The sequence below is a fragment of the Sparus aurata genome, chromosome 1 (assembly GCF_900880675.1).
Source record: "Sparus aurata chromosome 1, fSpaAur1.1, whole genome shotgun sequence".
NCBI lineage: Eukaryota > Metazoa > Chordata > Actinopteri > Spariformes > Sparidae > Sparus > Sparus aurata.
Window position 1 is genome coordinate 13,292,540 of NC_044187.1, and position 23,244 is coordinate 13,315,783.

Sequence of the window (23,244 nt, forward strand, 5' to 3'; positions counted from 1 at the left end):
TCTCCAGGAGGTTACTTTTTGTTGCTTTAAATCTGCATTCCTGGATGGCAGCCAGCGGCCGCTGTGGACTTGTCCATTTTCTCAGACAGCGCTGAATTGCAATTTTCAGTTACCCGAAAAAAAATAAATTCAACCAAGTTATTCACTTCAGACTTTCTGCAGAATCGCTCAGACACATAAACCACACCTGGATGGAACAAGAGCTGCATAACATCATATTCACTTTCCCCCCACTAACACTTGCTGATTGTACAAGATCTCAGTTAGAGCTACAATGCAAAAGAAAGATTGCCATCTACTTTCACCCAAGCAAAAAATGTCAAGCAATTGCTGGTTCCGGCTTCTTAAACGTGAGGATTTGCACCTTTTCTTTGTCGTTTGTGACAGTAAATGAAGAGTCTTTGGGTTTTGGACCGTTGGTAGACAAAAGAACCAATCTGAAGATGTCACTTTGGGCTCAGGGAAATCATGAGAAGCATTTTTCACAATCTGACATTTTATAAAATAAACGACTAATCAACCGTTAAATAGTAGCTAGTTGCAGCCCCACTTTACGTCAATCAGGTTGTTTACTCATTACAAGGTCGGTAGATGAATCCTAGGCTTTTCCAAATATACATGTGAAAGACACCAAATCTCAAAATTGCTCCCGATCGCTGGGTATGCCTGCGAGGTGTGTGAAAGGGCGAATAAGTGGAAAAACTTCAAGTCCTTCGAATAAAAGTGTCATTTAAATGCACTCTAGCACTTTCTGCACGGGGAAAAATGATCTACTATTACACTTAACTGTGGCTTTGTTCAGGCTACCTGGTAATTTGGAATATTCTCAAGAGAAGTTAGGTAAACTTTATTCAGAGGTGAATTTGAATTGTAAAAGTTATGAATAATAATATTCTGGGCAGCCCACTTCTTTCAGAGTCAGTCAAGTATAATAAAAAACCTCTCAGTTAAATACAATTCAAGACTGCACGGGTTACGGCCTCCAAAATTACCATAAAATTGAAATCAACACCTCTCTAAAAAAGAACATTTATAGCCGTCATGAAATCAGGATTTACTTTGGCAATGTTGCTGTATTATTAGAACATCAGTCTCAGCGTCATGCACTTATAACAACTGGCGATTGAGTGGACATTTCTTTCCAGGCTGCTGCGTTAACGTCAAACACAGAGACGCACAACCAGCTGAAATTATAGTCGATAAGGACAGACGATAATACAGACCCAAACCGCTTTTACGGACCTGAAAAGAAAGGAATCTACGCATTCCGCTAAAGCAGTGGGGTGATATGTTCCTTTACAGCGAGTTTACGATTTGCATAAAAGGCAGAAGACGATGGAGGAGGACATGCACGGCTCGCAGTACTGGTTCTGCAAGGGTTCAGAGGGGATCTTAAGACTTTTTTTACCCTCAGGCATGCATATCTTATCTGAATCGGCCATGAGAAGCGGATGATTATCGATTATTGGTGTGGGCTAAAAAAAAAATGTTTTGCATTCCAATCTGAGCTTGCAGCATGTAGACAGCTGCTCCAATCACAACCAGTTCTACCTGACTAAGTGACAAATGAGTGAAAACACACAGGATGGAATAAGAGCTCTTTTTTTCTTTACTTTAGGAAAAAATGACAGTTGAGCAAAAACAGAAAATGAGTTGATCCAAACCAAATAAAAAAGACAATTCAACCTCTTTAGACAGGACAGTGATGATCAGTTTCAACTCTTCCATTTTTCCAATGCTCTGTCTTTGCAGTAAACTTGAGCCAATCTTTTCAAATGTTCAAAAAGAAAATATTTTCATCTAGATACTCCCTGAAGGCACTGCACAGTAGCAATATTTTTCTCATTGCCCTAGATTCACTCAACGATCAGAATAAAAACACACTTTAAAACACAACCTCAATAAAAGCCAACACACAGTATGTCTCAAGAGCCTTTGCCTACTGAATGTGACTTTTGCATTATGTAGGCTAACAAATGTTTGTCACAGAATATGTTTTAAAAAATAAAAAGTTAAGCGCATTCATACAGTTACGTAACAAGACAACCAAGAAGAAAGCCAATTTTAACCAAGGGGATAATGTTCAGAGTTAAACTGCAGCATGTTGTCAGTGAGCAGCTCCAGCAGTCATTGCAACCAGCGTCCCTGTGACTGACACCCAGGCTCAGTCCTTGTATTCAGTGTACTTCTTGGCCGACCCCTGCACCTTGCTGGCGGGGTACTTCTGTCGGTTTAGGGCCATTTTACGCAGCACCGCTTGGGGAAGGTCGACGCGACACTTCTCGGCGAGCTCCACCAGGTAGATCATCACGTCGCTGAGTTCGTGAGCCAGGTGCTCCCGCTCCGACTCGGTCCAGTCCGGCAGGCCCTCGGCCACCTCCCCGCGCCACTGGAAGAGCTCCGCCACCTCTCCCACCTCACCGACCATGGCCAGCAGCAGGTTCCGGGGCTGGTGGAACTGGTTCCAGTCCCGCTCGTCCGTGAACTCCGCTTGCATCCGCCTGATGTCCTCAATGGTGGGCTCGCTGGTGAAGGTGAACCGCTCGGGTCGCCCGGCTCCACCGTTCTGGAGCTTTGGGTGACATAAAGCCTCGGTTGCCACTCCGTTTACCTCAGGTGAGTGTGACTTCTTAGCAAAAGCGCCGTTGCTGCCGTTTGACGACATCGACGTTGCGTCGCCATTTACTCCACAGGCTTCTTTTCCGTTCGTAGCCATCATCTTGTGTTAAAATAATCACCTGTGCTGCGTGAAAACAACTTCTCGAGGTCTGTCAACAACCTACTCAGCAGTCACCATGAGAAGTCCCGCCAGTTGTCGAAACGGAAATGACGCATCGTATTTAAGAAACCGGAATCCCAACCAAGGCTGGGCTTTGTAGTTTTTAATAAATACCAGCGGCGTGCACGCAGGTATTAAATGTCACGTTAAAAAACTACATTTCCCATGTTCGCTGACACTTTTCAACATGGCTGCCTCCTGTGTAGCAGCAAGTGAGCTGCTACATAATATGAACAAACAAATATCTGTATTTTATCCAAAGGTGTCGTGTGTAGTTAGACGCTTGAGCACATCGAGCTCACGATGCGACGCTCAACCGCAGCCGACAGCACAAAGGTAAGTGAGGCTGATAAAGTGGAGTGGTTTGTGTTACAGTGTCCCTGACATGTCTCCTCTACCGCAGTGTATATATCATTATTACACGATAACGTGTCTTAAATCACAAAATAAGTGGAGGGCGAAGACGTTTTCTCCTACGAGTACAATATTTGTTTGTGTATATGAAGAGACCGCCATTTTCGACTGTTGCCACTCGCTAATTTACTGAAGAAAAGGGAAGTTGTGTTCATTCATTATTATTGTTATTTTTGTCTGTTTAAGTCGTACTTTGGTTAAACGGGTGATTTAAGCAACTCGCAACGAAGATTGAGGCAAAAGTGCTGTTGCTATGGCACTGTTGCTATGGTTACATGAGTATCTCCTTCAAATTGTGTTTCTCCCATTCCAGTGATTTAGTCCTTTACTTTCATAAAGTTCGGGCACTTGCAAAATACAGGGTGTTTTTATTATAAAGAGAAGAACATGAAGCTGTAGACATGGTGATATACTGAAATTTGGACCTTAATATAGATAAAATTAAATAAATAAATAAATAAATGAAATCAGCATCCTTCATTCACCATGAAGCATCCTGGTAGCATCTTTTTTTTTTTTTCGACCCACCCTGCCTTTTACAATCTCACATTTTCCAACCAGGGCTCTTCCTCCAGGCTTTTAAAGCTGTCTGTCTGTATTACCAGCTGGGCAAAGTGGGCTCTCAAAAAATCCCCAGTAGCCAAGGTCACACTCTGAGGCAATGAGCTTTTTTCTTATATGATTGAATGTTTTTCCTCACTCGTATCAAGGGCCCTAAGGACTGAAGATGTCCTTCACTGTACGGATTATAAAGCCCACCGGGGCAATGTGATTGTGAGTTTGGACTACATAGATGAATTGAATATAACTGTGCTCCATATACAATAAACACTGACATGATAAAGGGCCATATAAGTAGGAGCTGTCTTGGGAAAGGGTCTCAATGAGCAAGGGTGTCTATTTTTAGATTGTAATACAGTGCTTAAATGATTATGTATTCCTACATTCATTGTGTATATAGAACTTCACCTTTGCACCGGATGGCAAATATTATAGGCCCAGATTGTATCTAGTATCTGTATTTTTAGAAATCATAATGCAAAAAAAGATGCTTGAACTCATATTTTGGAGGTGATTGCAAAGAAATCTATGTATATCTGCTGATATATCAACATCAGAGTAGTTGACTTTTTTGATATTGGTCTCGGCATGGACCCTCAAAGGTCAAGTATAGGTCAGGTTCTGGTTTAATCAGAGAAACTAATCAAAAGTCCATGTTATTCCAAGAATGTACACATGCACTGAGAGGGTTGATGAACAGCTAATTTGTCTTGTGGGTTAATCGGGGCCATGATCAACATTGCTAGGGTTAATTCCTTTAGACAGCTCCGTCCAGAGCCACACAAGATGTTATACAACAGTGTTAACACACTCCGCAGTACTCCACGAGAAGTAAACAGATCTTCATGTGTAAGATTGGGGAATTTCCGTGGCCTTGACCCCATCCAACCGTCTACAGCAGTGCTTAATTCCAAATTAGATTTAAACTGCAACGTCTAATCACATTAACACAAATTAAGCCCCCACGCCAAACAAGGAGGGCAATGCTACAGGAGACATTGTGTGGAAGCTGTGTCCCAGTTCCGTACTGCAAAGCAAGTTGTGTAATATGCATCTAGTATTTTTGCAGTTAATATACAAGAGGCATAAAAGACAAATCAACAAAAGTTTTATACTAATGTAAAATGATACAAGTGGGCCGTCGGATGTCAAGTGAAGTGAGTGTCACTGGCACATAATAAACTTCACAAAGAGAAAGCAAAATGTCTCTTGAAAGATTTAATTCTTCTCGCTTGCATTTAAAAAATATTTTGAAGCTGTGAGCAGTGCCTCTATTTCCTTTGTGCATTGCATTATGAGATGATGGTGTACATCAAAAGCACAGTCAAAAATCAAGCCTTTTGTAGTCTGCATTCTGACTTTTATCATTATACTTATTTTCCAGTGTGAACACAATACACCCCCTTGACTGCTCACAATTAATATGTAGTGGCGGCTTCTCTTTGAAGTCTCTGTATTTTAATGGACGCCTGTCAGCCAGGCCGAAAGAAGTATTTACCCCCGCCGTGCTACACAGCTACTTTTTTGTCTGATGTTGTTATCCTCAGTCCACCTGTAAAGAAAAAGTTTTTTTTACATTTGTTTCTGTCCTGCTCCTCTCTGCCTCAGTGCTCCCCAGCATCTGATCGGTGTCGTGGGCTTGGAAATCCACGCCCAGATTAACTCCAACACCAAGCTATTCTCCGGCTCATCGGTTCGCTTCTCAGCGCCTCCAAACTCCCTGGTGTCTTTCTTCGATGCATCCTTGCCTGGCACATTACCCGTGAGTGTTGTTTAATACAAACACGTTAAACCTGTTGTGTTTGTGATCGCTTTCTTGTCAGGTAACTTCCCTCTGTCGTGTCCCCAGGTGCTGAACAAACGGTGTGTCGAGGCAGCGGTGATGACGGGACTGGCTCTCAACTGTTCCATAAACAGGAAGTCGCTTTTCGACAGGAAACACTACTTCTACGCTGACCTCCCTGTGAGTTTTTTTCGCTCCCTGTCTCCTGCTAATAGGTGGGAGATTGATAGCGCAGGCATTAGCAGGGGGAACCTTATCGGACAAACAGCAGCGTAGTTGTCCTGAACATCACGCAGTATCATTGCTTCTGCTCTGATATAACCCGTCCTCCTCTGCCTCCGGCTTCTCCATCACCAACATTCCCTGTGAACTCTCCCCGCCGTGAGCTCTAATTGAAATAGTGAGCAAGTCTTGCTGAAGCAGCAAAAGTGCTATTTGCCACACGTACAGACGAATGACACCGAAAACTGTTGGAAGAAAATGGCCGGTATTTTTTCTCACTTACCAGCTCATTTCCTCCAGTGCAGTCCTATTTTTTTACATTATCCACAGGTCATTTCCTCCTCCATTCCTCTGCTGATAATTTGGGCATAGCTTTTCTTTTTATTCTCATAATTTTTGGTCATTATTTGAGTCATAAAACCCCAGGTAGTGCCGTCTATCTGAACAATTCTGGGTGTGATGTGTTTGATTATGAACTGTCTGCGCTAATGATAAGATATGAAAATTAAATATTTAATTGAAAAGAACAATTTTGTAAGCTTAAATGACTCTGATCTTGAGTAGTTAACCATAATGGACTTCACTTGGATACCAGCCATTCTGTTAGAGTGGGTGGAAACTGGAAACTCCTCATTTAGTTACTCTTAAGTACACTCTTGTAAAGCAGTATTGATTAATTTATTTGTACAATTTGGCCACTTGCAGGGGAAGCAGAACATCTGGCAGACACTGAGCAATATTAGCATTAATCTGCTAAGTCAAGTCTAATAGCACGTCTAGTAGTCACTCTCCTTTTCGCTTTGTTTTTGTCTCCACCCAAGGCTGAGGGAGATGTCTAGCTCTTTAGCTGTTACATGCTGTACTGGGTTCCACAGGTAGACGCTAGATCTTTCTGTCTGCTGTTTCGTGCAGGGTATTGAGCATGGAGTGGTTTTTTCAGAGTGTTCTCCACTGGAACTAACCTCCGCCTATGGCTGGAAATGACGGTGATGAGAGCTATGAGAGTCAACCAAAACAGTAATGATGTAGACCGTAAAACAATGAGCTAAAAGACGCTAAAACACTCATTGGAGCTGAAGCTCAACTGGAGCTTGCAATAATTCACCTCGCTTTCACCAGCTTCACATTAAAATGTTTTGACCTGCTGATGATAAAGAGAATTGATTAGTGCAGCTTTAACGTTTTTATTAAATCAGATTATCCCAAACTGTAGCAGTGTTGTTTACTTGCATTGAATTGTGGGCGGACATCCGGCTAAGGAGATATTGGAGGCAGATATCCACAGCGAGGGACAAAGAACGCAGTATTTTGAAAGTGGACATCTGTGCAAATATCAGATTTTTATGAACTTGGAAAGGAAGCACGAACTGGACAGATCTGCCTCACAATTACTCACTGCATTATCTGTTTTCATCTGAAGCTAACGTCTGCAACCATAAAGAATAACTGTTCCAGCAGGCCCGGCTAATCTGCCAAGAATTGAGGAGGCGCTGTCACATGTGTGCAGCAGGGTCATGTTTGTGGTGTTTGCCACATTCAGTAAGTGGAGCTGCTATGTGAAAATAATATTTCTGTAGATTACAGCACTTATGTAATGCACTGCGGATAGATTTTATGTTGTTGTTTATGTAATGTTTATGTACTGAGGTGGGTCACACAGATATGGGTATTGGAAAGATGCAGCTTTTATATCTTAGACTATTGTAGTCTTATTTTGAGAGAAACCTTAATAATAAGGGAATTTGAATGATGACAAAGTAGCCGTGTGCAGTCATATAGAAAATTAAGGATGCCGCACATCGGGATGCATCGAGAACCATCAAATTGTAATCGAGTAGTCGAGAAATTGTAAACCCTTTCTCAAGTCTGTCTGAATAGCACCACCGGCAAAACAGGCCTGTCGTTAAAAGAGCTCTTCAGCTCGCTAAAACATCGTGCACTGGATGATTATCATTTTGCTTCAGACAGGCTTCCTACCCATTCTTTGCTCCATGATCACTTCTTCCAAGTCAGGGCTCTAACCAATAACGGATCCTGCCTTTTTGATCATTTTATTGATCTTGTATCTGTCCTCTGAGCTTCAGTTGAACACCCAATAAACAACCGAATGAAATGGGGGCTTAAATGATCACAAATCTGCAGCTTCCCTCTGTTTTTACAGAAGGTTTATAGTGAGTTTCAGCTTCCTGTTAAAGCTGTCTGGCCCACAACCTTACTGTTTTTGTCTCTCATAGGGTCCTTTTGGGATGCGGCAGGCGTGTGTTTTATTTAGTGAAGGGCTCCAAATACCCACTTTATTCTGCCTCTTCAGCACCAAACAGCAGACAGTTACCGACGAGCTGTTGAACATATTGGAGCAGCTAAAAAAGACAGATTGTTTATCACGTAGAGAGACCAAAAACAGAGCTAAATGAGAGTGAATATTGGACTTACTTTCATCAGGTGGCCAGAAACACAATTCCAAACGAATGTTGCTCTGTACCTGCGGGATGTTGAATTTTTCAGCTGCCCCCCCAAGTGGCAAACGTGTTTTTATTGCAGCTGTAAATTCCTCCTATTGCAGGTTTTCATAATTACTTCTGTTAATTAGATAATCAGTGAAGTAGATCAGACATGTTTACCGACGAGGAATGAGGTTATCCGTAGTTTGGTAAAGATAGTGCTGGAGGTATTTGAATATTAAAAAAAACTTTTTAACACTGATGTTTCCATTTAACAGTCCAAGTGATGTTCATTTTGCTCTCTGTAATGGAGTGCTCGCATGGCAAGGTTTCACCACCCCTCAGAGCCCCGGGGTAATTTTACTGCCATTATGAGTGACATTTTAAAGCTTAGATGAAAATGTCATGGGAACTCTGCGGTGACTTGACCCCACAGAGACCTCCTCTCATAAATCTAGAAATTCTCATAAAGTAAGGCGATTTTTAAACTTTTTTTAAAGTCGCTCTTTCCTGTGGTAGGATATTCTGCTTATACAGCTTTGGGCAAGGTAATGAGGAGGATAATTATGTGGCGAAGAACTAAAGAGACATATTTTCTTCTTCCTTTTGTTGTATTTCACAGAAACTGGCTTGAAAATAGAGGACCCTCATTAAGAAGCAAGCAGTACACTGAAAAAGAGCTTGAGCTGGCATTTTTATTGCACTATATTGACCAGACCATTATACATTTTGATTGCACTGAAATCTATTATGCGTTTCTGATTAGTTTCTGCTTTTCTAACTTGACTTCATTGTGAAAAATGTAACCGATAAGGGTTGATGGAGCGCAACGGCTTCCTGTCGATCTTCACAGATAGAGTTTTGTCCCATTTAATATTTCACAGACTTATCACACAGTTGCAGCAGCACATATTTTAATCGCCATGGCAGGGGGGATACATTATCTCCCCAAGAAAAGTCCATACATCTTGAAAATTCCAGCGAAATCCCCTCCAGAAGCGCTGGATTTATTGCCGGGTTCCTCTTGCTCCATTGTGTGTTTACCAGAGATTGCATCACCTCCTTTTGGAACAATTCTCAACAGTTGACACACACAGCAGGGGCGATAATGCCCGATTTACAGTTTTTATTTCTCTGCAAGATTTCCCAAGAAAATCTTGCCAGCAGGTTGAGCCTGAGCCTTTACTTGTCTTTTAAATTAACTGCACAGTACCTGCTGTTGCCTTGTTTAGAATTATTTCCTTTGCATTAATCTCGTCAGCTGCTCAAAAAAGAGTGATCTGTCCCAGTATGATAGTTGGAGTCACAGTGGCTTCAATTATGCAGACGATGGGACATTTCTCACATTCGACCCAAAGTCTGACTTTAATCTATGCTCATAAAACCAAACAAGTAGCAGGACCGAGGGAGATATTATCCCGCCCTTGAAGAATACATTTGTAAATTGCGTTGTACATTATTGATATGTTCCACTAGAAGTCCCTGATTGCATTTTGTAAAACACCACAGTTGCTCATTAAATGATTAATGCCGCTGCCCAACGAGCGTTCCCTTCTTCCAGTTGAAATCGCAGGGAAAGACACATGCATAAAGTTTTTAACAGCCTCTTAATAAAACGCAGCTCCACACCAGCATACTGTCAAAAAAAAAACAACAAATAACGACAATTTCCTTGAGATATTAAGCCTCCAAATAAACGAACGTGGCCTGGCTGTTGAAGCTTTGACATGTGTTTAATGAGAGCAATGAGTGTTTGTTGGTCGCTGAGAGGAACACCAGTGTGCGGGCATGAGTAATGAGATGACCGACCGGTTTGTTTAGCGACTTTAAAATGAGTCAGGAAATGACTCGGTGGCTCACGACACGGAAATTAGTTTTGAGCGTGTGTGTGCGCGCGTGTATAGTATGTGAGCTGGCACGCATCCGTATCTTTGGATGTGAAAATGGGAGGAGAAGGAGTCGCAGGAAGTGTTCGGAGCATCACTGCTCATTAGGGCTCAATCTGCTGTCGGAGTGTAAAGTGGGGGAATCTTAATGTGGCTACCAGGAAATCTTATTAACAACAGACTCTCCTCGTCCTTCGTTATGCAGGAACAGTTGTTGATTTATTATGCAGGCAATGCTAATAGGCTACACTAATAGAGACGCTCCCTAATTTTTCACAAAATCCAGCAAATTTAAAGATTTAAAGAACAGAAATCGAACAATAAAATCTCCAATAATGTGTCACTTTTTTTCCCCCTCATTTGATGGAGCTGTGGAGGTGATTGATTGTGTCGATCAGCCACATTGTACAGAGAGCCAATGACTAACAGCCCCTCTCCCACGGCCTCACTCTCTTTAGCATAAGTATGATTAATGTGTAGGTCCTGTGATGGGGTTGCCATAGTAACGAGGGAGATTAACACCAGGGGGGCAGCACGGATTCTTTCAGGAATATAAGAGCAGGTGAAATATTTATTATTCTCCTGCTTTTGTGAGTGGGGACCACGATAGAAATTTTTAATGATCGCCCGCCAATCAGCTGCCACTGCGTTTTTTTTGTTTGTTTTTTTTAATCTCACTGACTGTAACACTCAGCACTGACTCGAGGAAACGGTAATCTCGCTGCCATAATTTGATGGGTTTTCTGCCCACGAAGGAGGGAATCTTTCCACTCATCCACCTAAATTTCGACCATGATTGCATTTGCTCCTTTTCCACCAGGGCGGTTCTGGTGCTGGTTTCGGAGCCAGTGCCTTCTCTGGAACCGGTTCTTTGTGTTTCAGCTGCCAAAGAACCGGTTCCAGAGCAGCACCAAAGTTTCAACATACTAATTTGCAGAAACTACTAAACTACTTTATTCTGGTGATTGTGTTGCCACCCCATGCCTAGTAAACATCCAGACAACCAGCCAGTTAACATTAACAGTTAACACTAATGTATTTTGCATTGGACATACATATCAGAAGCCAACATTAGAAAGGTTTTCAAGCCAAACTGGACCCTTTATATCCATAAAGATTTACCCCCAGCTTTATTTACAGAGTGAACTAGGAGGATATCAGTTAGCAAAAGACTCTTGTATTCTATGAGAGACGTAAAAGATGGTCTTGTACACATTATTCCCGAGTGGTGTAATAGTTTGAATTTTTAATCATGCGTACGAGTGCAGCCACCTTAAATGTTCGCTACAAGGAAGTTATTTCATGTGGGATTAGGTCTGTGCAAATAGCTCACATTTTGTTTTGTTTGTGCTTTTAATGTGTCTTTATGTTCTGTACCGCAAATTGCCTCTCAGAGGACGTTAAAGTTCTTCTAAGTTGACGTGCTGTTCTCCACATTGACTCGGCATAGCTTACATTAACACAGCCGCCAAACATTCTGGTTGTGGGTCCTTTTTTATTTAATCAATCTCTCTGCTCAGAGTTTTTTCTTCATATCAGGCTGATGTGGGATTTTTTTGGGGGGGTTTTTTTTTCAGGCGGGATACCAGATCACTCAGCTGCGGCGGCCCATCGCGGTAGACGGCGTGCTGAATTACAGCCTACTGGGAGGAAAAAAGAGGAACCAGGTGATCAGAAAAACTGTCTGCATCAAGCAGATTCAGCTGGAGCAGGACAGCGGCAAGAGCCTCCACGATGACGTCCGCAGCCAGACGCTCATAGACCTCAACAGAGCAGGTAATTACTGAAAGCGTTAGGATAAGTCTGTGGGTATTTCATATTTTCTCAGTGAAGGCCATAAATTGATAATACCAGTATGTCCTCTGTGTAGCCACAGCCTCATGTGGCTTAACCCTCTGTGCCACAGGCCGTCATTGTTATCCAAAAAGATACTCAAAACACATCAATGAGCCACACCTTTGCACTGGATGACATGCTCATTTATCACTTTGTACATGGGCTTTGTAGTTTATTTTTGAGTCAACCCCCCTGCGGCTGAAAATGGAGCCCAATAACTCCACTTCATTACTACATTTACTACTGTTTGAGTTCTCTATAAAGTAGAGTGCCCAGGTTATTTTTTTAAGGAAATTAAACTTGAACTATAAAACTAGAGTGGCACTCAGTAGAGCACTTACCTCAACAGTTTCCTTTAATTCAATCAAACCGAATCTTAGATCGAACTCAATAGTACTGTATCACTCTAAATTCAAACCACCCATAACCGCGTAAAAATGATTTAAGATCGGCAGATCTGTAATAGCCAGCCACTAGGAAAATTAAAAAAGATGACCCTCTGTTAAAACATATTTAAATTTGTTAGATCTGGACTTTTATTAGAATCTGCATCAGTTAATACTTTCTAATATATAACAGCCAAATGCCCTACCTTGCAATGTTTAAAAAAGTGAGAAAAAATGTCCTGGGTCTGTTAACAGGCTTTATTCTGGGCTGAGACCCATCGTCTATCCAAGTTTCGTTGAAATCAGCTCAATAGCTTTTGTGTAATCCTTTTGACAATCCAAAAAAAAAAAACAACGGATACGGGTTGAGACATAATCTCGTTCGCATAGGTAAAAAAAAAAATGTTTGAGTAGTTTTTCTAAGTAAAAAGTAAAGTAAATTTTCTCTGATTGCAGCTTCTTAATCCATTAAAACTAAACGAAACATTTGTATACACCTTGAAGACCAGGCGATTAGTTTATGTCATTGTGCCTTTAGAGTCTGAGCGTGATTTGGATGATATTGTCACTTTCAAGACATGTGACAAAATGTATTGTGTTACATTATTGAACATTAGAGCGAAGGCAACAATTTCCTTTTTAAAGCCAATGTCTTAAGCTCGTAAATGTTTTTTTTTATTTCAAATTTCTATCTGCTCCAGAGGCTGAGAAATTAATGTTTTAGTGAATGTTGATGATAAAAAGAAGTTTTTCAGAAAACTCTCAGGTTTTTGGAGGCGATTTCAAACGATGCCTTCGCCTTTAGAATTCATTTTTAATGTGCTCCCCAGGTCATAATGATTAGAATGTGAATATTGTCTGGTTTCTTTATTTGTCTATCACAGTAAAATTAATATCTTTTGAAAATGATGGGAGAAACAACACATTTGAGGACATCGTCTTGTGCTTTGAGGAACAGTGTTTGAGATTTTTCACCCATTTTCTGACATTTTAAAGACTAAAGTTTATCTGTTAAATAAAAATTAATAAAAGATCATTCGGTGCAGCCCTAGTTTGAACAAATGGGCTTAGTGCTGAGTGCCATAGACAGTAGGCGAGACGGAAATGTTTTGAGCGATGTACTAACACATGAAATTTGTTGACAATAAGTAAAAACATTTTAATCTGGAAGAAAAAATGTCGGACAGACACTATTGCGTGGATTTAAAAGTGCTCAACAAAGCGAGAGCTGTTGGGGTTTGTCACAGAGCACCATGGGATGGATACCTCAGAGATGTACAACACAGCTGTCTTCACATGCGTCAGGTGTAGGTCTAATGGAGCTGGTGATGGAGCCAGAAATGAGCTGTGGAGAGGAGGCTGCTGCAGCTGTCAGAGAGCTTCAGCTCATCCTACAAGCCCTGGGCACCTGTCAAGGCAACATGTCTGGTATGGAAATCACTCTCTGTCTCTCTGCCTTCCTCCCTCTTATTTTTTTCTGAGCTGTCATACCGCTAAACCCAAACTCCTTTCCCACTGAGTGTGCTTCTCCTCCGTCTCCCTCCACAGAGGGCCAGCTGAGAGTAGATGCCAACGTGTCCGTCCACAGACCGGGCGAGCCGCTAGGCACCAGGACAGAGGTGAAGAACATTAACAGCGCCCGATACCTGGCCAGGGCTATAGGTAAGCACCTTTTTAAAAGGTTTGAAACCTAAAAGAAGTGTAGCTGGAGTCTCAACTGGCTGCATGATTGCCCATGCACGCAGAAAAGTAAAGACCGTTTTATGAGTCGACATTTGCACGCTCTGTCACCCTGGAGGAATTACATAGAGTTTGTCTGTGTGGAATAATATGTGTTCTGCAAGTTGATGGCAAAAGCAAAGAAAAAAAGTACATCTACTCAAATACTGTACTTAAAGGAAAAGTTTGGCATTTTGACAGCAGACACCCAACTGAGCTTAGCAAAAAAATGGAAACGGGGGAAAACAGCTAGCCTAGCTGTTCTACAGTTAAAAAAATCTGCCTACCAACACCTCTAGAGTGAAGAAAAAGAATTGTGGAGTAAAAACAACATTTTACTGTTTTGCGGGTCGTTACGTCCAAGGCTACGTCTTGATCAGGTCCGAACTGGGCTCGAGTGAGTCTCGTCTTGTTGCTTGGAAACGGGTCCTAGCTAAGACTTTTTCTGAATCTGCAGCTTATTTTGAATTCACTTTCATATTTCCATTTCGTGCTATTTATACTAACACACTGTAATTCGGAGGGACAAATTTTTTGCTCCAATGCTTTAGTTAAATGTTATTTGGCGGATTGCATGAGATTTTACATACAAAACATATGATGAGATTATAACATATGATGTGTTGTTATAGATTAAACCATTGGTTCTCAGCCTGGGGGATGCTCGTGAGTTCAGACTGGACACAGAAAAAAAAACCTCCTTTTTTTAATTTCTCACTTTCTGAATGACTCAAAGATTGAGAACCACAACGACCCAACAGTATGAACTGTAAAATAGTTCAAATTAAGTCTGTATGTCTTGAGCAACTAAATCTAAATTGCCACATGGACATTAAGGCAAATGAAAAATCCAATGATATACATCTCTGATATGTCAGGTGTAAGAAAAACTTTTATTTCCTTTATAAAAGAATTGAATTTGTTTTGGTTTTGTTGTTTTAAATGAAAACAAGATAGCTATATTTATGAAGAGACATTAAGACAGGAAGCTTAGTTAATATTGACAGTAACTTGTGAAGCAATACGTCTGGGACTGACAACCAGTCACAAACAATTAACTGTGTGATAGGAGCTGAATTGGCCTCTGGCAGCTGCTCACTTGAAAAAAGCATAGATTTAAAGTCGAGTCTGACTTCACTGACTGTTGATGGAGCTGCTCTTAAATAGCTGACAAAGAGTCACTGCCAGAAAATTTCAGCTCTTCACATGCAGGATTTTAAGTACGCTTGGACGTGGTGCGGCGCTGTGCTTGAATTATTTATCAATAAAGTTGTATCACATTCACTCTGCTGCGGAATTGGTATTTAAAAGTCATGGAGAAAAACATCGTTTATCACAGTTATAATGTGGCAGCAGCAGTCAGAGACCTGAGGATTGCCAGTACATCACAGCAGATGTTTGGTATTTACCACAAAATGTCATTTGTGCATTCCAGTGTTTGTGAATAAAAATGTCCGTGTTTGCGTACATGTTCTCCCTTACATCACCAGACTACGAGATCCAGAGACAGATCGATGTCCTGCAGAGAGGGGGGACGGTGCAAAACGAGACCCGGACGTACGATTCCAAATCGGGGTAAGAAGATGAAAGAGCAGGGCCACGATTGCCAAGCCTGAGCCACTGCGGCCCCCTCTGACTGGGATCTGTGCCTGGTTCATTAGTCCTGAGCTTTTGCTGAGGAAGAACCATCATGGTAATCATGATGAATAGAGCCATTTGGATGCCGCCGTCATCCAGTGTTATCTGTGAGCTATGTGCTACTCACAGGCTTATGAGCTCTCAGAATGAGCCAGCTCGCACACAGCTGAGGCCTTGATCATCTTCTGGTGCTCTGCCTCATTCCCATGAGGCCGTGTCCAAGGTACACGGTGAAGTGTGTTTAACAGAGTGTGCCGGCCTGTGATTGGCTCCTTGTTTGTTTTTTTTTACTTGTTACTGTGAAGGTGGCTTGAGGTTTAACTTCACCGGTTTGACTGGAAGGCATCAGCACTCACATGTTCCCAGTCTTTTTTTTTTTTTTTTATCGCAATGTGCTTTTTCATCTCTGTTTATTTTAGTTTTCTTGCAAAGCACCACTACACAGTCATTATTTTCTGAGGTCAGGTGCAGGGTTTGTGGAAAGTGTTGAAAGTGTAGAAAGTGCAGACTTTTAAAGGTGCAGTATGTAAGAATTGTATTTAAAAACATTTAAAAATTGCCTTAAATTATCAACAGAATGTGAAAGAATAACCAGCAACTCCCCCCGTCCTCCAAGCTCCCAGTCTGCCAGCTGCACAGCTAACTGAGCTAACTAGCTATTGGCAGCAGATACAGCTGGCCGCAGTTAGCTGTTGCTTTATTTATTTCAAGTATGAATTCGACAAGTGGCCAATTCTTACATATTGCACCTCTAACAGGAATCTCATTATCATGAATTCTTTAGGCCATGAAAATCGTGAGGTATAATAATCTGATATGACAGCCCGACCCCAGTCACTACCAAAATATTGTTAATTTCCGATGTGTGCTTCTTTTCCCACAGGGAGACGATTCCCATGAGGGACAAAGAGGGTCTTCAGGACTACAGGTGAGTGTGACTGTGTGGGTTCTCTACATATCTCTGCTCGTTTCGGTCCCGGGTGCTTGTGCTTATTGACGTGCAGCTACGATATCAGGAGGTGCTCTTGTCCTCAGTGAGGACTGAAAGAGGATGAGAGCCTCTTGAGTGGCAGGTAGATAGAAGGGAAATAAACACGCATCACTCAAGGTATCTGATTTTTAGGGGGGGGGGAATGATAGATGGGCAGGTTTAAGACTGATGGAGTCAAATGATTAGGGGAGTAAGTGAAATGTGACAAGTGTGGTGTCAAGAGGACTATTAGTATCCCAACCAAAGCCAAACCTCTCCTCTCCGAGCTTATCTGTACTGCTGATAAAGCATTCTCCCTCCTCCCTCCCTTTCTTTCAGGTTTATGCCGGAGCCCAACCTGCCCCCTCTGATTGTGTATGAGGATAACGCATCACTTCCCACTGGCATTGAAGCGTGCCAGGCGGTGGTGGTGCAGAAGATAAGGGAAGGGCTGCCAGAGCTACCCAGTGTCAAAAGAGACAGGCTGGTGCAAACGTACGGCATCCTGCCCGAGCACAGCTTCACTCTGGTGGTGAGTTTATAAGTGGGTGAGAGCAACCGGTGAGACAGTCGATTCCCTCACTAAATCTCCTTCCTGCATCTTTTATTTTAATTGCCGCCCCAACAAGTCCGAGCGGAGTCAGCTTGGATGAAGTCCTGCTTGAATCCTAGAGGCAGCTGTGCACTGCTGGACTCTGCTTGATCCTAATTAGATAACATGCACGTGAAGTGATTGAGAGCATTCTTGTTGCAGAACGAGGACGGCCTGGTCGAGTACTTCGAGGCGGTGCTGAGGGCGACCAAGAAGGAGCCGAGGAAGGTGATTGGCTGGGTGACAAACGAGCTGTTGGGTCACCTCAAACTGCACGACGTGAGTGTGAGCCAGAGGTGAGACATGGACACATCCCAGCATGTCGCTTGTACAGTATTCAAATAATGCCATCATAGCATCTGAGTGCTGCCAGTGATCAGGTCTTAGAATTCAGGGCTCCTCTGAGGTCCCTTGCGATTGGCTTGTTACACATTTTGAATGCAGGAGGTAGAACAGAACACGAAGATGCTTTGTCGAGGCTGCCTTCAGCTTTCGAGTCAGGAGGTCACGGGTTACGTTTTCTGAACTCACTCCAACTGCTGCTTTTTTTTCCTCCTTGCAAAAAACTGAATCCTCATGTGATAAATGAAGCGATGTGAAGAGGAAAGGTTAAAAAAATAAAGGTCAAACTGTTCACTTCAAGTAGCTTAGAGGTTACAACCCTGACCATGGACCACAATGCCCAGAGTACAGGTCCGACCTTTCTCACCCATCTCTCTCGCTCTCTCTCCTTCTATCCTGCCATCTTTCCTCCGTCTGCAACGATGTCATAAAAAAGCCACTCAAAAAATTGCATTTAAGGAAAAACTCCCTCTCACTCTCCAGATTTGGTCTGCGTCAGTCAAGCCTTCTCTTTATTATAAGGTGTCACAAGGCAATGCTTCAAGTATTCGTGTGTAAAAACTGTGATTTCATGTCACCCAAAAGTGATTTTATCACATCTGGTATCAGACATTCAGCTCCACATCATGTAACTCGAGACCAGAACTTCAGTCTCAGACACTTCAAGAAATTGAGTAGTTAAAGCAGATGGTTATACAGATAGATTTGGCAAACACGGCTCTGCTCTTTGAGGGAGCTTTCATAAAATCCTAGCAGCAAGAAGGGTTTCTGCAGGGAGAGCTAATCCCCTCCTGATAAACATGAACAGTAGATCTCAGTTAAATGTCCTACAAAGTAGTTTTCAACTGGTTATGAAACGCTCTCAGTTTAATACCGATGCCTATATGTGACCTACATACTGTAAGCAAACAAGGCGATGAGTGAGACGAGTGGCTCTTTCGATATAGTTTGTATAAAACTTCCTAATTCCGGTCAAATGGATCTGATTCAAATGAAAACAATGCTGAGGATGAATGCGTGTGTAGGGAGCTGAACTGTACAAAAGCTAACAAAAAGAACAACTACTAGCAGATAAACTGATAAACAAAAGACCATAAAAGCATACACACTGGATCATTTACACAGTGTTATCACACGTGTATTAAGGACACAATATAAGTATTTAATTGTTAAATATCAAGGTTTCCATCAGTATATTGCAAAAACCCTATTTTGAAACAAATGCAGGTGGAAACACTTCCGCTTTTGTCCGTAGGGGGCGCGGGAATCAACACAAAATGCTTAAAATCAACAATTCAGCACATAAGGACTGCACTGAGGTGGTGGAGGGAGTTCTGGCAGCAAACAGCACTGGCATATGTGCATGGTTATAAGAAGAGCGGAGTTGCAGTCGGACCAAATTTCGCCAGACGAGATGTATTCATGTGGGGCGACCATGAGCAGAGGAGGCAGGAAATGGCTTGTGTAGGCTTGTAAACAAGAACGACAGGAGCTAGGCTAACAACAGCCGTCCAGAGAAGTCACAAATGAACTTTAATGGTCCACCCGAATGAACAGTTCGCTTCATGCATCTTTTTAAATGCGCAGCAGTCGTATCTAATCAATCTAATTTTGGGAGTTGCTGCTCATTCCCACCCTTGACACACATTAACATACCCAAACCTTCAGTTGTTCTTGGCTCAACAGGAAATGCCTCTAAAAACCGGAGTTATTGAACTACTCGCTCTCTATTCCCCCAAGAAGGTTTGCACTGAATTAAATAGCATTTAGCCACAAAAAGAAGAGATAAAGTCTCTGCTTTACGGGGCTCGGAATAATGTTCCAATAATCGGGCTACAATTTCTGTTAGAAAAATGACAGCGAATCAGCTTCGGTAAGATAAAACAAGCCTGTTTCAACCAATTTACACTGAGCTAGTTCGGTTTGATTGAGGATCAAAGGATGATTAGATTCTAAGCGTTCACAAACACTGATTGGAGCGTCACATACTGTACAACAATGACATGTGTGACATCATAAATCACCCGATGTTCTCTGATGCTTTGTGTCTGGTGATGAGAAAACACCTGCGACAGACTGACAGGCTGCCAGGGAAGAGCCTGTTTTGACAAATCCAATTACATTAGCGAGATCATTACTTTTTTGGGGGAAGAAGTTGTTGTCTTGATCTCTCTCCGGCTGAAGGCCTGTCAGCTGGAGCATGTTGCGTTTTGTAAATGTTCCAAAAATTTTTTAAATTGATGTCTTTTATTTGAATATTTGGATACAAAGAGAAGTTATCCACAGTGCCTTTGACGCTTGTGCTTCAAAAAAAAAGGAGAAGATGCCTGCGTAGTCTCCCACTGTTTCTGTTTACAGCATCCTATGACGCTAATTTAAACTCATTTCTGTAGTGTCAATTTTCTTAAACGGACAATTATCAGTGACAAACACACGAGGATGGTCATCTGAGTTTGTCGAGCTCTCACGACTTTAGCAACTTCACTCCAGCTCATCGAGTCCACTCACATTATTCCGAGTAGTTAATTCGAGTGAGTAATTTTCGCTATTGTTCGGCTCTGAAAAATATGATAATTTCTTAGAATAAAAAAAAAATCTCTGAGTCATTACAGAGCACATGAAATTGAAACGAGTAATGAGTCGACTTCAATGCACATGCTGTGAGCTTTTCACTTTATCTGCCATTCCCAGATGGTCGTGACGCCACTTGTGCGCGAGTAAACCACAAAGTAGCTGGTGTTTTTTATTTATGCGCAGTGTTGCATTCTCTTTGTTTTTTCCTTAACTCTCATCCTTTCAAGATAAGAAAGTTAGAAACTCCTATAGTGTATACCCGGGTGTGTCGTTACATAGAGAATGAAATGACGTTTTGGGCCTAAAAATGAAATGTTATGAGGAGTCTTAACAAAGATGTGTGAGTCAGTATGATGACAATCTACTGCTATATATTCATTTAGCCCCTCTCACTCAAGTAGAATAGGAAATTGGGAAGAATATTTGGTCAGGGAGCCGGAGAGGTGAAACTCTGGACGTGTCACCAAGGGCTCATTCGGGCGCTTCCACCAGCTGAGATGAGTCGCTCTTCTGGGGCTTGTTGCCGGGTGTGCTGGCAGCTGCCTCGACTCACTGCAAGTGCGGTGGCTGATTTGTGGCAGGATGGTGACACGATGGCAGGCAGACATTTAGAAAATTGAAAACAAATATAATGAGGGTTTTCTACTTCAGTGGTTTCCCAGTGTTTAATGTCTGACACGCAGCCAGACAAGCTCAGAAGCTACCCCCACTCACCGGCACCGCTCAAATATGTCCTTATCAGGGGATTATGAACCGGATGTTATTATTTCAACTATATATGTGTGGGTACTGTTGCACTGTTTATTCATTACTTTTAGCAAACTAGTTTAACTTTAGGTCACACTTTTTAACTGTTTATTCAGTACTTTTAGCAAACTAGTTCAACTGTTCTTTTAGTTTCTTTAAGCTAACTATTTCGACTTTAGCTAACTATTTATTTAGTACATTTCACTAGTTTATTCACTACATATTTTTGTGTTTTTAGTACTTTTTATTCTGTTTGCTTCTTTTGGCTAACTAATTTAACTTTAGCTTACAATTTCAAGTGTGTATTTAGTACTTTTAGGACACTATTACTGTTTCAGTTAACTATTTGAACTGTTTATTGAGTGCATCATTTAGTACTGTTTGGTACTTTCTATTTGGTTGGCTTCTTTTGGCTAACTATTACAACTTTAGCTAACAATTTTAACTGTATTCAATCCTTTAAACTAACTATTTCAGCTTTAGCGTAACTATTACAACTTTAGCTAACAATTGTAACTGTGAATTCTTGCTTTAAGCTACTTTGTATACATTTTAGCTAAAACAAATTCCTGTTTATTCAGTACTTTAAGCTAACTATCTCAACTGTTTAGCCTACCAAACAGTTACAGTAGTGAGCCAAAAGTGCTGAACAGGTAAAATTGAAATAATTAGCTAAAAGTATTACATTTGGAGTTGAAATAGTGTATGTTAACTGTCAAATAATGATTTCAACTGTTTGTTGATCACTTTCAGCTAACTGTATAAAAATGTATTAATTACTTTTAGCTAACTGTACTTTCAGCTTACTGTTTAAGCTGAAGTGTTATCGTTACTTTAACTTACTATTTCAATTATTATTATTTTTTACTAAAAATATGTATCATACCAACTAGAAATCCAACTTGCCATTTATTTTCCTCCTTAACACAAATATGTGGATGTATTTTCCATCAAATTTCCAATTAACTGAGCCTCCAAGCAACCTCTCATGTTCCCCTTCAGGTCCAAGTACACCACCGTGTTTGACACACAAACCGTCCACCACGCAGAGCTGTGTTTGTAAAGATGGATACTTTTCATCTATTTTTCCCAGCGTCTTTTGAAAATAATTTACTTTGAGACGGACTGTCTGGCCTGCAGTGCACTGAATGGAACTGTGTCTATACTTAATATATTCTAACAGGCTTTTTGATTCAGTTTGTCTGATAGCCCGGGGAATCAACAACAAGTCATCGGCAAGACAAACACATTTAGTCAAATCACAAATGTCGATGGACTCCTTCCTTTCAGTCTGATGTTTCCGCTGTCTCTCTCCCATCCTCCATTCCTTCCTTCATGTAAATCACATATTCTTTCAGGACACCTAATAAACTGTCATTACTTTTCATTCAGCCCGATCTCCCCTCCTGCCCTGGCTGAGCTGCTGGAGCTCCAGGAAACAGGACACATCTCCTCCTCGGTTGCCAAGCAGGTCAGCGAGCAGCACAGACCGCGCAATTAACCCCTTCAGTCTGTCACTCAATACAAACACCCCAGGTAAGGATTGTTTGCATTCTCACCTGTGTCTCCTCTCCGCTCTAAGGTGTTCCAGGAGATGTGGAGGTCATCGGGCAAGACGGCCCCACAGATCATCCAGGAGCAGGACTTGGGCCTCGTTAGTGACGCTGCACAGCTGCACAGCATCTGCCAGAAGGTGGTGGACTCGCACCCCGATGAGGTGAGGGCTCAGATTTTACATTCTTACTCATAATTACATTGTTTTGTTTTGTTTGTATGAGAGGTTTTTGTGTTTTCTCTTTAGGTCCAGGCCATCAGAAATGGAAACAAGAAAGTTCTAAACAAGCTGATGGGGCTGGTTCAAAAGGAGACCAAAGGGCGGGCCGACCCGGTTTCGGTGAGGGCAATTTTAAAAGAGCTGACTTCATGAAGGTTGGACTTTTTTTAATCACAGATCCACAGTCAAATCGTGGCATGTGTGACCTTCATGAAAGACAAAACGATGGAGATCTGTATGAAAATGCAGATACGCAGAGCAATCATGTCCACCAGATCTTCTGAGTTCATTTAACTGATGAAAGTCAAGCTTAAAATGAAGCTTCCATCCTTAGTTCATGAGAGGATGACATTTTTGTAAATACTGAGCAGAAAGCCGTCATTGTCTTCTGCATTTATGTACATGAAATATGTATTTAAAACAAAATAAATCTTTTCAGATGAATACTCTGTGTAATCAGTTTATTGTGTCAGGGGAAATACGCGTCCGTGAATCCCAAAATACTGTAAATAGGTTTCCATTTGATTAAAATCTGCTTGTGAGTCAACACTTAATTCGATTTACATTTCAGTGGTCCTGT

General features: G+C 41.6%; 2 protein-coding genes across 2 annotated transcripts; one reads left to right on the plus strand and one right to left on the minus strand.

Annotated features, from left to right (window-relative positions):
• Nucleotides 1-1,586: 1,586 nt before the first annotated feature.
• Nucleotides 1,587-2,832, minus strand: dctpp1 (dCTP pyrophosphatase 1). The gene has a single exon (XM_030432120.1). The coding sequence runs from the start codon at nt 2,717-2,719 to the stop codon at nt 2,165-2,167; it is 555 nt and encodes a 184-aa protein (XP_030287980.1). The 5' UTR covers nt 2,720-2,832; the 3' UTR covers nt 1,587-2,164.
• A 107-nt stretch (nt 2,833-2,939) lies between these two features.
• gatb (glutamyl-tRNA(Gln) amidotransferase, subunit B) lies at nt 2,940-23,108 on the plus strand. The gene is made up of 13 exons (XM_030432109.1): nt 2,940-3,115; nt 5,363-5,516; nt 5,604-5,717; nt 11,664-11,862; nt 13,614-13,736; nt 13,857-13,970; nt 15,518-15,602; nt 16,549-16,593; nt 16,975-17,167; nt 17,390-17,523; nt 22,283-22,361; nt 22,473-22,607; nt 22,692-23,108. The coding sequence occupies exons 1-13, from the start codon at nt 2,967-2,969 to the stop codon at nt 22,815-22,817; spliced, it is 1,650 nt and encodes a 549-aa protein (XP_030287969.1). The 5' UTR covers nt 2,940-2,966; the 3' UTR covers nt 22,818-23,108.
• The last annotated feature ends 136 nt before the right edge of the window (nt 23,109-23,244 follow it).

Bases quoted from the DNA above. Each gene is read 5' to 3' on its own strand.
- dctpp1 (XM_030432120.1), bottom strand. From the start codon at position 2,719: ATGATGGCTACGAACGGAAAAGAAGCCTGTGGAGTAAATGGCGACGCA.
- gatb (XM_030432109.1), top strand. From the start codon at position 2,967: ATGGCTGCCTCCTGTGTAGCAGCAAGTGAGCTGCTACATAATATGAAC. The intron at 3,116-5,362 runs GTAAGTGAGGCT...TCTCTGCCTCAG, and splicing joins CCGCAGCCGACAGCACAAAG to TGCTCCCCAGCATCTGATCG. The intron at 16,594-16,974 runs GTGAGTGTGACT...CCTTTCTTTCAG, and splicing joins GAGGGTCTTCAGGACTACAG to GTTTATGCCGGAGCCCAACC.